Raw genomic sequence first — 15,008 nt, forward strand, 5'->3', positions numbered from 1 at the left:
TCTATATTGTAGATCCAAAAAAGGAAAAATAAAAAGAATTTTGGTTGTAAATTGGAGCAATTTACAATATAGGTGAACGCGAAAAGAAGTTTGTTTTGTACTAGAAAACACTAAAATAGAATTTATTGAAATTTGGATGGTATCAAAATAGACTTGACCCATTTTGGTCCTATCCATATTTGTCTCATGACTATATGAAACTGTTTGGGTATAGAACTATAGACTTTACCAAGCTGATAATTATATGTTCTTTGAGCTTCAAGTTCCCTTTTTAGGTCGCGGACCCTTGGACTATTTTTTCTTTTATTTCGGAGTCCAATGACAATTTTATTCGCCATGGACACTTCGATTTTAAATGACTTCAGCATTCCATCATACTCCGAGGGCGCGAAGCTGAGGTTTTCATGCTAATAGAAACCTTTTAGCATGCGAGGTGGCATACTACGAGCGAGGGCATTTGGAATTCCAATCGTTGCGTAGTCCTTAATACTACTGTCTAGTTGTCGCAATTTCATTTGGTCACCAATTTCTAAATAAGCTTGTCAAATAATTGGCCCAATCCATAATAATTAAAATTTTGCGGTCCCATCTTCCCTGGACATAGATTTAACCACATTGATAGCTTCCTTCCTATAACAAAGAAACAATGCTCGTAATTAGAATCTCAAGCTTAGCCCTACAAACAACACAGAAGGTCTAAAAACAAATACAAAAAGGTAAAAATGGAATAAGGAATTTTAAGTTTAATATCCAGCTCCGGTGTAGAGAGCATTTTGACCACTCATTATTAAGTTTCCACCGTGCATTTAAGCACATGCTCCCTTATCAGCGTGAATCAGAAAAAGCTTGAACCTGACTGACGATGTCAACCACTGGTATTTATTTGCTTTGATTTGAAGAATGACCAACTTAAAATGAAAATGGATGCTGACAACGCAGCCGACATCTAACTTGTTAAAAGATTAATACCACACTAGCACATTAGCTTCAGCTTTGGTTACTTCATGGTACCTGAGATAGCTAAGATCTGTGGTAAAGTCCAGTTCCCAGTAACCTAAAACAATGCAGCTCTCTCATCTACTGATGTAAACGCGCGGTAAGAAAACAATCTCGAAAACCAATAGGGTTTAGGTCAACATAACAGAGTGGTAGATTCCAAACTAAAAAGAAATGACTCAAGCTCCAAATTTCATGTTTCAAAAACCAAAGCACAACAGGTTTTAACTACCCAATCAGTTCACTCAGGAAACAAGACCGTCATTCAAGGACAATGATGCCAATTGATCAGCCGGATTGGCTGCCTGCTGCTGCTGAGAAACATTCCTCAAGACTTCCATGGCCTCCGCAACCTTGGACTTCAGAGCTTCTGGTGACTCAAGCAGGTGTAGAACCTCCGTCTGGTCCATCTCCAAAAGCATACCAGTAACCTTAGCTGCTGTTTCAGGCTCCAACTGTTCGACAAGTGGGTATAGATTCTCGCCCAACATCTGCAGTTAAAATCATACTAAGTGATGACAAATTAACAATTCCGATAATAATAGAACTCTCAAACTAAGCATCATAACTCACCCCACATTATGCTCGGGATGGGATAAAGGGAAGCAAAGAAATTGTCAAAGTAAGGAGATTGTCCAGTAAGAACATGCTCCAACAAACTTATGACCCAAGAGAAGCACACATTCAAGCATGAACATCACTAGTCAAATGTCCTCCTCAATTATGTCAGAAATATGTGCTTTAAGAATTATTTACAAAGTTGCCACACAGTGAAAACCATTATGCCCAAGACATCCCACAAGTACTAAAACCCAAAAACAGCACAACTCCTTGAAACAAACCCTTCACTTTTTCCAGTCGAAGTGTTTAAACAAACATATTATAAAAACAATAAGAACAGAAAGATGCTCTTGACAGTTTCCACAATTTCAAAGTATCTAGCTCAACATGAGATACAGAAAAACTGATGGACCAAATTACTAAGTACTGCTCTTCAAAGACTAGAAGCTGCCAAGCATAAAAAGCACAATTCAAACACAACAGGCATCAGTTGAGAACTCCAAAATCACCATTATTAGAACACAGCAATTATGGATAAATACACACATGTACAGCATCCTAAATTAAGAATATAAAGGCACATGCATACTATACTTTTCTATTTTCTTGAATGGACTAAGCTAAACAGACAAAAATGTCGAATATTAGCCTACCGTCCTCTGATCAGCAGGAGAAGCATTTGCAAGGGCAGATGCCAAAGCCCCAATTGGAACTGGCTGAGATACAACATCACGCAATGGCATGCCACCCATATCATATGGGACAGAAAGCATGCCTCCACCAACACCTGGCATGGAGACATCAGGCAGGGCACGGCCTGGAGGGTAACGATATGCACGCCCCCTTGGAACCATCTGTCACAAAATGAAAATTGAGAAGATCATAAAAGAAATAAAAAAGGATTCTAGTGCCACAAGCAAGGATAGGCACGGAATTCATCTGCAAACCTGCTGTTGCATCAGTGGAACTGGTTGTTGACCCTGCTGGACTGGAACAGCTGCACCCCGCCTGCCACCAGGACGCTGTCCTTGCTGCCCTTGCTGAACTAATGGCACAAAAAAGTTTGGCATCGGACCCGCACCAGGCCTCATTCCAGGAACAAGCTGCTGTTGATAACCAAAACCAGGCTGACAAGTAAAACAAAAAACCACCCTCAGCTTTCCAACAATTGTGCAAATCCATTACATATGCATAAACACGATGAAACAAAAATATCCCAATGTCCCTACACCAACTAATAAATCTAACCATCCCAGTAATCTAACCTCCCCCCCCCCCAAAAAAAACCAAAAAAAAAGGCACTGTACTCAAATTAGAACAGAGAGAAACAGGTTGTTTGTGTAACATAAGTATGGCAAATCAACAAGAATAATCTCCCCATAAAGCAGAACAGACCTAACAATCAGGGACAACGTATTTGTCTGAAACTTTAGCAAGCACATCATATCAATAGATGCACTTAGGTACATGGAGGGAACCCGCTGTTATAAATTAAGCAGCTGATGTAAGGAGTGAAGGACTTGATTGAATCATAAATCACTAGCCTTTGGCCATAAGCATCTTTGATTTACATTGAGAACATGTTTTGTGAATGCTTTGAAGCCGCTGTTATAAATTAAGCAACGATGTAAGGAGCAAGGACTTTAATCAAACATAAAATCACCAGCCTTTGCCCATCAGCATCTTTAATTTACATCGAGAGCATGTTTTTGTGAATGCTTGGATAACTATCATCAGCCTACCACCGTAGTATATATAAACCCACCTATTTACATATTAATGGCAACGGTACACTTCACAAAAGAAAGAACATCTGACCCAATGAAATGTTATCAGCCCATAATATCTTGTTAAGGATGCAGTGATCTCCTTGCTCAAATTAAAATCAGCCACGGTCATCTCAAAAGGCTCAGACAAATGATTCAAAACTTACAACTCTCCCCTTAAGATCTAAAAGGAAAAGAAAAGTAAAAGCAAGCATACTGTGCTTCAACCAAACAGCTCGTCCAAATCAGCTCGTGTTAGAAAATGAGTAATCAGCACAACCAGAATAAGAAACAGATTCATATGAAGAATGAATTTACTTGGGGAGGCATGATAGCAGGCGGTGGCTGTCCATAAAATATTTGTTGCCCCAGACCAGGACCGCCAGGGGAGTACATTGGCATTCTAGGAGCAACAGAAGGTCCCATCGCAATCGGACGCAACTGAGAAAATTGAGCCTGTATAAAGGCAAGAAATTGACCATGCTCATCAAAATAACCATACTAGATACAAAAGCTAAAGCATCAAAATTTCAAAACTGGCATGTGTGTGTGTGTGTGAGAGAGAGAGAGAGGGAGAGAGAGAAATCGAGTGTGTCCTTCAAATTACAGATCATCCATTGAAAATAATTTTTATTAAATAAAAAAACACTGTATTCTGACACTTAATCTAAAATATCTCCCGCTTTCATGAGGCTTTAGCCCACAAAGTCAAAGTAATAGATTGCATCCAAAATATACCTGTAACCTCGCTCTTCTCTCTTCCTTTCTCTGTGCAAGAGCAACATAAAGCGGTTTGCTGACAACCATCTTTCCATTCATTTCAGAAAGCTGTGGCAGTACAGAGTACCATAGACATTCAAGGGCAATTGAATGGAGGAACATAACATACTTAAGTTCCACAACAAGAAAAACCACAAACTTACAGCTCTTGAAGCTTCTTCAGGAGTTGAGAATGCAACAAAACCAGATCCTCTGCTGATGCCATTTGGGTCTCGCATAACCTGGAAAATATAAGATAGAACACAACAATTCGACTTTTGTGACAAAACAATTGAATGGAAAGATGCTATACAAACAAATAGACAAGAACCAGAGACCTTGCATGAAGTTATTGTCCCAAAGGGAGAGAACAGTTCCCTGAGCTTGTCATCATTAATGCTATCATCTAAGTTCTTTATATAGAGGTTCAACCCTTGTGATTTGTCCGCAGCCTCTTTAACACTCTGCTCGAAGCGTTGTTTTAATTCTTGTTCTCTCTCAGGTTTCTTTTGGGCTTTCCCAACAAACCACTCTTTGTTGTCAAACTTATATCCATTAAGAGCTTCAACAGATTTTGCAGCATCTTCAGGGTTCTCAAAGTTCACAAATCCAAAGCACTTTGACTTTCCATCTTCGTCCCTCATTACCGCAACGCTAGTTATTGTTCCAAAATCACCAAAGACTTTCTTTAGGTCTTCATCAGTGGTAGAATCTGAGAGATTCTTGACAAAAACATTAGTGAATTTTGTCTTGTCTACAGCCATTTCTCTTTCTTGTTTCCGAAGGAAAGGTCCAACATAGACTTGCTTATCATTCAGCAGCATCCCATTAAGTTTCTCAATAGCTTTTTGAGCAGCTTCATCACTGTCATACTGCACAAACCCGTAGCCCTTTGACTGACCAGAACCATCAGTTGCCAACTTGCAAGAGAGAATGTTCCCAAATGTAGAAAATGTTTCATGCAAAGCCTTATGGTCAATTGCTTTGTCCAAATTCTGTCAAGAGAGAGTATATAATTATTTGAAAAAAACTAAAAAAATTTTCAATTGGAACCAAAAATTTTACAGACCATCAGGCCACAGGATACAATGTCAAGGGGAAAAGAACAACAGAAGCAAACAACTAGGTACCTTAATAAATATATTTCCAGCACCACTTTTACGTATGCTGGGGTCTCTATGAGAATACATTACTCTAATGGGCTTCCCATTGAGAGGAGTAAAATTTAGGATCTCTAGAGCCCGTGCAGCTGTGATGGAGACAAAGAAATATGGTTAGCAACAGCACTGGAGAAAAAGACCCAAACAAACGCAGGTAGGATCAAAGAAACCACAAGACCAGCGGGGGGAAAAAGAAGAAATTTACTTCTACAAACAAAACTACAGAGAAAGCAAACACTTGGGCCATGCCTGGATGAACTGCTAACCATTGCCTCGGAGATGCTAAATAATAAGACCAGTAATTCCTTAGAAAGAAAGAATAAAGATGAACCACTATACATCACAAGAATGCAAACAAACCAAAAGCATGATCCTTTCTTATTAGAACTACTTGCATTACAACTTTGAAAAACCAAAGGACATTGGCATCTCAAATAAAAATGCAAGACCACGATAACACTAATCAATCAGTCCACAACATAAACTCCACACATACTGTAACAATAATCTCATAACTCACCTAAATCAGCGACATTTACTTGAGAATTCAGCCATAGGAAACTAGACTTTTCCAATAAATAACACCCGAACTCCACATGACCATGACACTCCACATAACCATGCAAACAACCATTAATTAACTAAAGCAGCAAAGGAATTGAATGGAAATATAAAGAAAGCTTTAATTGAAGGATAAGGAGTATGTACTAACCATCTTGTGGATTGCCATAATTGACATAACCATATCCAAGTGACCGGCGAGTCGTCAAATCCCGGCAAACTCTGACCGAAACCACCTGTCCGACCTGGTTGAACAGATCGTAAAGCTGCGAATCGGTCACGTTAAAATCCAAGTCACCGACGTAAAGCGACGTCGGCACGAACTGAGGATTCGCGGCGCCGCCGCCGCCGCCGCCAGCAGCAGCAGCATTCACATTCATCACCGTCTGCGGCACCTGAACCTGAGCCATCTCAACTCGAAAACCGTAGCTAAATGGAGCACAAAAATTTAGGATTTTTAGGAAATTTTTCAAGTTTTTTTTGTGATTTTTTTCTCACTTCCCTCTCCTCTTGTTATTCGAGAAACAAACCCTAGACAGTAGCCCCAAAAATTAAGCCAGCCTAAATTTGGAAAAAGCTTCCGAAATTTTCGTCGTTGTTTTATATTTTTCCCCGTCAATATATCAAACGAAAATCGAACAAAATGATATTTTTAAACCCAAAGACTTTCTTTTTCCTTTTTTCTTTTAGCTTTTTAAAATAGAGAGAGAGAGAGAGAGAGGAGAGGGAAGGATGAATTTAAAAAAAAAAAAAGGATAAGTCGGATATCCGACGGAGGGTAGGAAAAAAATACCGCCGACGGTGACGGCGACGCCGCTGAGGAATGAGAGAGGGGTGTAATGAACAAGTGCGAAGCGCACAGAGGGGAAAGAGAGAGGGAGACGGGAGCGGCGGCTCTTTTATACCTGGCGGGTTAGATAGCGGTGTCCGCGCGGTTCGACCAGCGGAAGTGGGTAATCTAGTGCGCAAAATCTGCGCCGTTGGATCAGCAGAGGGGACCCCACTCGACGTGGTCCGGACTCGTGTTTTCGTCCGCTGGCAGTGTGTACGTAAGGGGGTTCGTGATACTGCATTCTCAAGGGGTTTGCTTTGATCGATATAAGATTAATAGAAAGGATTATCTCTTAATTTGCTGCTACGGATTCTTCTATGAGTTATTTGAAAAAATTAGCTGATTCTTGCCGCTAAAGGTAAAGCATAAGCTCAGAAAATTGCACCTGCTTGAAACCTATGAGTATACTTTGAGACCGGATTGAAACTATAGAGAACTCATGCTTTACAAAAAAAAAAACTCGAACTTATGCACTAGTAATCAATAACTACTAGATCACTCGTAAGTATTCAAAATTTGAAGTATTCGGCTTGTATACTTTGTACTACCAAAAAATATATATATATATATTTGTATGTCAGAGGAAGAATGTATTGCTTTACAAGCATTTTAAGTTTCAAAAGTTCTGTACGTAATATAATCCACATTTGGTGCGAAGTATGAACTACTCCATATGCAAATTAAAAAGTTTCAAAATTTTTACGTATATCCATCACGCTTCTACTTTGGATTTCACTAATTTTGTGTCCCGCCACTAAACTAGTCATATAATTTTAGTATTATATCTTGTTTGATAACCTAATTTATAACTTAAATTTAATAGATTCAAATCTTAATATATTTGCATGTGTTTCATAACAAAAAATATAATGCATTAATTAATTGGGTAGGTCTAAGTTTTTTAAACAAAACTTACTCAAAACAACTGTTCATTTATCACTCATTCAATATACATTAAAATTTGGTAATTTAAAAATTCAGATTTCAAACGTTAATTATATCAAATGCCCTTAGGGTTGCAAACGAATTAAATCACTCGTGAGCACTTTTGAGTCGGATCAGTCAAAATTCAGCTCGAGTTCGAGGTGGACAAATTGAATTTGAGCACAAAGACACTCAATTCGTGAGTTCGCAAATCGCTTAATTATATATATATAAATTTTATTTTAATAGTGAAATTACATATATATTTTTAATATTTTATTTTTTATTAAGAAAAAGTTACTATTTTATTCATTTTTAAAATATTTTTTTTTTAAGATTAAGTAGGTTTGAACTCGAATTTGAAATTGAGATTGAATTCAAGTTTTACATTGAGAACTCATCAAATTCAAACTCGATAAAATTAAATTAAAATTTGATTCGATTAAAACAAAACTCGACTCCACTCAACTCAACTATCTTCTAACCCTGTATGCATCCTTAGAAAATGACACCAGTTGCTAAAAATCGTTCACAGGTAAGCTACAACAAGGTAATGCTGGTTGTTTTGTCATCGAGAGAGAGAGAGAGTAAAACAAATATGCAACATCTAAGTCTGTGCTTAAAAATCTAAATAAAGTGTGAAGTTTGGCATGTATTAGAACTATATATCACCATGAGCGTTGACACTTAAGAGAAAGAAAGAATAATACAGAGAGTGGGAGAGAAACAGAGCATCGGAAGAACTATAAAAGCAGGCCTTCAGTTTTAAGTTGTGTGCTAACTCTACTTTAGTTCCTTAAGGCGGCGTATGACAGATGTATGCAGTCAAGAGCGTGCAACAGATGTGCATTGTAGAGCTGTAAACGGGCGCAGGACAAATACGTACGATTTGGTCCCATTTGTGGCATATTTTATCAACGTAGCATAGCATCTATACTATACCTTGGTAAAATGATTTGTTAATTAGACCGCTATCTCGTACTGAATTAAGTAAGGTGCTTTTTAGCATCAGACGTCTCACACTTGCAGTTGTTGGAATTTTCCTTAGTTTAGTCCAACAAATTCCTCCAGTTAAATGGTGAATTTCAAACCCTAATCTCTTCGAGGATTTGGGGCAGGGACGGTCGTCCCTGCACGGTTGAAATTTTTGTGCGGCTGAGTTTTGCCCTCAAAAAAATGTGCGGCTGAGATAACACCATGTAACTCGATTTCCGCGCCAAGTGTGGGACCCACCACTATCTGTTGTGAAAATACAACCTGTGGAAAAAAAATTACACGATAAACAAAAGAAGTTACGCGCTGTTGATGAAGAGGAAATTTGTCAGGAACGGTTGCACCTGCAACCGTCCCTGCCCCGAGTCCATCTCTTCGATGTTATCCGTGCAACCTACTTGGACAAAGAACTTTAGGGACAGCAAAAATTGGAAAGATTTAATTGAAATTTATTAAATGACTATTACACCCTTGATGGCAAAACTACATCCTTAAACAGTTCATTACTACTGAGGGAGCACGAGAACCCTGCTGGGTCTCCGTCTATTTCGATTATCGGGCAAAGTAAAGCGAAAGTTGATCATCCATTTGTTGTCACAATTTTGGCCCCCTGGATTCTCAATTAACTAAAGCGCAATTCTTCTTGACCCTTGGATTACAGACCAACTAAGGAGAGCGCATGCACCAGTTTTTTTTTTTTTTTTGGGAGGATATATGGAAACGTCTTTTTTCACAATCACCTGCGGGCCCTTGTCGTTATTTTTTTTCCACCCATACCCACGTACTAGAGGTGGCAATTTGGATTAAAATCCATTTATCCATCCATATAATCCATAATTAAATGGATTTAGATTATCCATTTATAGTATTGGTTTTAAATGGTTGATCAAAGTAAAACCATTAAATTAAATGGATTTATATAGATTATCCATAAAAATCATATATATCCATTTACTTAAAAACCAAATAAAAGAAATGAAAAGGAAATAACTAAAACCATACATTTCTTCACGTTATTGAGCAGTGAGTCATAGAGTGAGAGAGTCACCAGACTTAGACCCGCACACAAACAAAACGGGACCAACTAATTTAACCATATATTAACTGCACAGTCTGCACCCACACATGTATGTGTATTTACCTAATAATAACGATTAAAAAAAAAAGAAAGTCCCAGTAAATATTTTGCACTACCAGTAATCTTAGCCACCTTTATTAGTTTCTCTTTGGGTTATCTTCATTGTTTATCCTTTCGTGCGGTGGATCATTATTATTATTAATTTTTCTCTTTTTCTACTTTTACACTTGTAATTAACAGATTAAAGACCTTGTCCTGCTCCTCTTCTTGGACTTGGACCAGTTTAGTAGTAGTAATAAATTGCAGTGCTTAATTGATATATCAGGCACTCAGGAAAGAAAATTAAGGTTGTTCAGGTTATTAACTTCATGTCTATCATAGACATTTTATTTTGGATCATTTGGAGATAAAAGCGTCTATAGAAATGTTAAAAAGATTATAATCTGTGGCTGGAGAAGAGTAAAGACTGAACAATTCTGATTTATATTGATGTATACTTACTTTATGGAATGAAAAATATAATATCTGACGAATAATGAAGAATACATACACACACATATAAAATCTAAGTATTTTGTCCTTTTTCTCATTCATATACACCTAAAATTTACAAGTACATAAAAAAGTATCTTCATATTACAAGAAACGGTAATACAAAAAAAATAACCAAAATATATAAATGGATTATAAATGGATAATTGGTTTTTATTTAATCCATTTAGATCCATTCATTTAGATCCATTTATTAAATGGATTTAAATGGATTGGATAAATTTCATCCACCATCCATTAAGTCAAAACCAATTATGAACCATTTATCCATATTGCCACCTCTACCACGTACTTTCTATCTCTAATTTTCATGCATAAGATTCGAATTAAGAATCTAAGAGGAAAGAAAACTCTGAAAACACTTCACGATTTGAAATCTAATTTTGACGGCGAGGAAGGCACCAAAAACACTCCATATAGATGTTATTTATTTCTTTTTTTTAAAATAAAATAAGAACTCATCATTTTGTGATATTTGATCCGAAATCAATTAAAACTCATTTATATTTTTCTTTTGGGTGATTTGGCCAGAAGTAAGTGAGGCCCCTTTTGTATTGCGATTTTTTGGGTGTAAAATTATTTCGTTTTCCATGAACACATTTTTCTATCATCTTTTTACTTCACATATATTAAATCGTTATAATAATAATTTTTTTAAAAAAAATTCAAAAAAAATACAATCTAAACGGGCCTTTAATTTGTTTGCTCTCGAACAAGTTTGACAAGGTTCATTCATTTCCAAGTACAATCAGCGTTGGCTTCTGGAACGCACTTGCAGTTTTAAAACATCACAATCAATACGAAAAGTTATCAATGCGTGTAGTTGAATCACACACGATTTCAAGAAAGATATGTATAGTCAATGGCTTGGATCGTAGTAATTTACTCCTTACATTAACCCCTGATTATCTAGGGTTAATGTTGTAGTATCACCTGACTTGACCCATAATAACTTTTTCGATTTTACAACAACATATCATTACTTCGCTTTTAAACATCGCAATCGAAGATAGATGTTACTGCATAAAGTTGCACTTTCCGGTGGGTGCACAGCCAGAACCAGCCCCACCATATAATAAACAAGTTGAAGATATATGGTAGCAGCTGTCACTCAGGTGGCCAAAGTCGCGGTGATGGTACAAGCAAGCAGAATGACCATATATATTGGCCTATTGGGTTGAACAGCTTCAGGTGCGGGCCCCATTTTTCACCAACTACAGTGGAGATCCGCTTCCGCTGCCGCCGCCGCCGCCGCTTTTTTGGACTGTGGAAGTTAAAGACTTCCACCGACCTGCGGTGTTCGCTTGGCTTTCAGAAATCATAATCACAGGGGGAGGATAGCGATGGTGTTTAGGAATTCAACTACGCGTATTGGTAAACATTTTATTGAAGATTGCTAAAACTTTTTCATAAGGAGTTAGGGGTGTGGGATTTTACGGGATAAAACTAAGAATGTAGAGAAGAAACAGGGAAATACAGCAGCCGTTTTTTTCAAAAAAAAAATTCTCTGAGGGGTTGATTAAAATTTTAGTTACTTAAGTTTAAAAAAATTAATAAGCAGGCTAGTGGTATCGAAATTCCCATCTTCAGCTGCTGGCTAGCGGGAGTGAGAAATTTCGCCTGTTACACTTTCCTGGTGCTGGGTTGTACAAAAACAAACGACGAAGCACATCACCATTCAACAAGCAAAGATTCACCAAACAAAGCTACTCTACTCTAATTAAAATTCGTGATTTCGGATTTTTGCTGCTAAGTTCCGTCTTTTCCGGCCTTCCCCAAGCTATATATTTGTGCGTGTTTTCCCTTTTGTTTTGCGGTTGCCTTCGCTAGAATCGCATCATCTGCTCTGATCGGCCTTGGGTTTGCATTCTCTGCCGGAATTGAGTAAACAATAATGGGCTCGATTAGTTGTGCTAATTATTTTACAATCAGCTCCACTTACGTTGTCGATCATCAGTTTCCGCCTTGCCTCTCTCCTTCCTCGTATCGCTCTACACTTGGCTGTTCCCGACTACCTCCTCCTCCTACTGAGCACTACCGCCGGCGTCATTTCGCCAAGGCACTGAGGCCTGCCGATGTCGCTCCTTCCTACTCCGACACAACCAACTCCATGCCTGTGAGTCACCCTCATCCACAACCCCCTCTCCCTCTCCATTTTTACATGCATTACAGACACACACACACACATCTTTAGACGATGCTAATTGTATATTGCAGCGATCCTCCACGCCTTTCTCCAGAAAAAAGGGTAGAAAAGAAAACGGGCATAGTGCTGGGCATGGAAAGATTTGAAATAATCATCTTTTAGTGCTCTGCTCCATCCTCGTGCTATGGTTGCTCCTTGAGATAGATGGAGTTATTAAACACGTGTCTTTTTTTTTTTTTTTTAATCCTTGACAGTTGGAGAATTTGTATCTGCAGCCAAAAGGTCGAACTAACACGGTTGGTGAATTTATGACTGGGAGAGACGATTTACATGTGGTGAAGGCTTGTACAACTGTTGAAGATGGTATTTTCCTACTCTTGCTTCGTTCACTTTTTTAACAGGCACGATATGCAGTGACTTACCCTGTCCCTCCTCCTTTGTTGCATTTTGCAGCACTGGAAACTCTTGCCAAGAAAAGAATCACTGGATTTCCTGTGGTAGATGATGATTGGAAGTTGGTAAAGTTCAGGCCCCTTTTCCCTTTTCCCATTTATATTAGCAAGTCTTTTGCATTCAATGGAGACAGAAACTTTCTTGCAGGTAGGCGTTGTTTCCGATTATGACTTGTTGGCACTTGACTCTATCTCAGGTACTCCTTTTAGTTTCAAAACCAAAGTCAACTTTTAAAAAATTCGTACATTACAAGTTACTCTGCGAGGTAAATTGTTTTTGGATCCTTGTTTGGTTCAATAAATGAAAAGCGAGTAAATGTGTGCCGGCTAAGAAAGCAGAAATAAACAAATCATATATATCAGAAGAAACCTAAGTACGAATCTGGCGTAGTTGCTGCCCATCTTCCTGATTTCCACTTTTTACTCAAGCAAGCATATGATTATTGAACTTCTATGTTTTCTCACAGGTAGAAGTCAAGCTGACACAAATTTGTTTCCTGCTGTTGATAGCACTTGGAAGGTACTGAAAAATTCTCTGTTCTCTGCATTTTGCATTTGGGTCCTCTTGTCCATTCTGTTCTTTCGTTGGAACTCTTTATGCTAGACGCGCTACATATTTGATATTTCTTGGTTGTAAGCTGTATGCACATTTCTCCGTATCCACATAACAGAGCAGGCAAATCAATTAAGACAAGGGCACGGATATCTGCTTGGGGTTTGGGTTTTGTGGGAAGGAGCAAATCATTCATGGCTACCCCTAATTCAGGGAAAGTTGAAACTATATTGGCGCTTAAGGAATTACTAGGTTTTGTGTTTTTGTCTTTTGACAGGAGAAAAAAAAAAAAAGAAAACTGGTGCATCCCATTATGGTTTTAGTCATTTGATTTGGCATACTAGAGAAAGAATTCCGGACATTGAACTTCTAATGCATGACATTGCCTATTGTGACAGACATTCAGCGAGATACAGAAACTGCTGGGGAAAACTAACGGAAAAGTTGTTGGCGACCTCATGACACCTTCTCCGCTTGTTGTTCAAGAAAGTACTAATCTTGAGGAAGCTGCAAGGTTAATGCTAATCCTGAATTTCTTGCACCAAGTTATGCTTGCAGCTTGTTAGTATAAATTGCAAGCATTGTATCTCGTATAGCTTTTCAGTCTCATTCCTTTTTTTTCATAAATAATTAAGTCCAAGAAAAGGTTAATATCTGATATTGCAATTCTTCCTCACCTTGCTGGAAGTTAGCACGTCCTCTGCAAGTCCTTTTTTTTTAAGCATTTGTGCAAATCTTATTCTTCACCGACAGTGTATAAATGATATACTTTTACTTTGTGTTAACAAAATGGCTCGTGTTGATGTTATGAACGGGTTAGAGCCTAATTGAGGGGTTATATTCAATTGAAATCCCAACTCTTGGCTGCATGCCTGCATGTACTAACCACTTGAGGCTTTGTGTTTTAGGTTGTTGCTTGAGACCAAGTACCGTAGACTGCCAGTTGTTGATGCCGATGGCAAACTGGTAAGATAGAGTGCATTTTCAATCTAGTATCGATTGGGATTTGGTTACATTTTTTCATCAAGTAAATGGATTTTGATCAGTCCTCTTTCTTTAACTATAATAGGTTGGAATAATCACAAGAGGTGATATTGTTAGAGCTGCTCTTCGGATAAGACGTGCCAGTGAGCAGATTGGATAACTGCGAGACTTTTGAAGATGTATCTTTACATGGAATATACCTGCATATTGCTGCCAGTACCGAATTGTTTCCGAGAAAGTAGCTCAATTGTTTGTCTGAATTATTTTTTGGGATCAATACCATAGCATTTGGGCAAAATTTCGTATGTACATTTTATAAAGAAACTCTGAAAGCTGTCGGAATTTATTTCTGTAGATTCATGCTTCATAGGCTTAGTTGTTGTTCAGATAGAAATTATTTATACTGGAACTTCAGATTGAGATTGAGGATCCATGGTGAGATTATATTTTATGAACAAACTGTAGTTCAACTAGCGGCTGTCATGAAGGTCAAGGTATTGCAATGCTTGCCATGTATGGTGTGGTTCTTTCTGTACGCTATATGCCCCAACGTTGTGAAGCATGGTGACTCCGGAATTTTCAAAGTATAATCGTGAAAGAATTCTAGCTGCTTTAATGCCTGGCTTGTTGACTACGTGATTTCTATGTATCTTAGCCGTCAGAACCATTTGGGAGCATCCCCAGATTCGTT

The 15,008-nt window shown here is 38.1% G+C and overlaps 2 protein-coding genes across 3 annotated transcripts; one reads left to right on the plus strand and one right to left on the minus strand.

Annotated features, from left to right (window-relative positions):
- Positions 1-1,097: 1,097 nt before the first annotated feature.
- LOC113726451 (polyadenylate-binding protein 2) lies at positions 1,098-6,663 on the minus strand. The gene is made up of 9 exons (XM_027250178.2): positions 5,955-6,663; positions 5,213-5,331; positions 4,421-5,077; positions 4,247-4,324; positions 4,062-4,151; positions 3,642-3,779; positions 2,505-2,684; positions 2,211-2,411; positions 1,098-1,487 (listed from the first exon to the last, which is right to left on the minus strand). Exons 1-9 carry the CDS (start codon positions 6,211-6,213, stop codon positions 1,242-1,244), a joined length of 1,968 nt encoding a protein of 655 aa, XP_027105979.2. The 5' UTR covers positions 6,214-6,663; the 3' UTR covers positions 1,098-1,241.
- Positions 6,664-11,766: 5,103 nt separating this feature from the next.
- On the plus strand, positions 11,767-14,790 carry LOC113726453 (CBS domain-containing protein CBSX2, chloroplastic). Of its 2 annotated transcripts, none has more exons than XM_027250180.2 (8): positions 11,767-12,298; positions 12,583-12,691; positions 12,782-12,846; positions 12,929-12,977; positions 13,248-13,300; positions 13,732-13,847; positions 14,242-14,299; positions 14,403-14,790. In XM_027250180.2, exons 1-8 carry the CDS (start codon positions 12,077-12,079, stop codon positions 14,475-14,477), a joined length of 747 nt encoding a protein of 248 aa, XP_027105981.1. In that variant the 5' UTR covers positions 11,767-12,076; the 3' UTR covers positions 14,478-14,790. The 2 variants fall into 2 exon arrangements, with proteins under 2 accessions (XP_027105981.1, XP_027105983.1); XM_027250182.2 differs by having other exon boundaries at positions 11,894-12,298; positions 12,604-12,691.
- The last annotated feature ends 218 nt before the right edge of the window (positions 14,791-15,008 follow it).

Source organism: Coffea arabica, chromosome 2c, assembly GCF_036785885.1.
Source record: "Coffea arabica cultivar ET-39 chromosome 2c, Coffea Arabica ET-39 HiFi, whole genome shotgun sequence".
Lineage (NCBI taxonomy): Eukaryota > Viridiplantae > Streptophyta > Magnoliopsida > Gentianales > Rubiaceae > Coffea > Coffea arabica.

Bases quoted from the DNA above. Each gene is read 5' to 3' on its own strand.
- LOC113726451 (XM_027250178.2), bottom strand. From the start codon at position 6,213: ATGGCTCAGGTTCAGGTGCCGCAGACGGTGATGAATGTGAATGCTGCT. The intron at 3,780-4,061 runs GTATATTTTGGA...GCCTTTATACAG, and splicing joins AGAGAAGAGCGAGGTTACAG to GCTCAATTTTCTCAGTTGCG. The intron at 2,685-3,641 runs GTAAATTCATTC...TTTACTTGTCAG, and splicing joins CTGCTATCATGCCTCCCCAA to CCTGGTTTTGGTTATCAACA.
- LOC113726453 (XM_027250180.2), top strand. From the start codon at position 12,077: ATGGGCTCGATTAGTTGTGCTAATTATTTTACAATCAGCTCCACTTAC. The intron at 12,847-12,928 runs GTAAAGTTCAGG...ACTTTCTTGCAG, and splicing joins TAGATGATGATTGGAAGTTG to GTAGGCGTTGTTTCCGATTA. The intron at 14,300-14,402 runs GTAAGATAGAGT...TAACTATAATAG, and splicing joins TTGATGCCGATGGCAAACTG to GTTGGAATAATCACAAGAGG.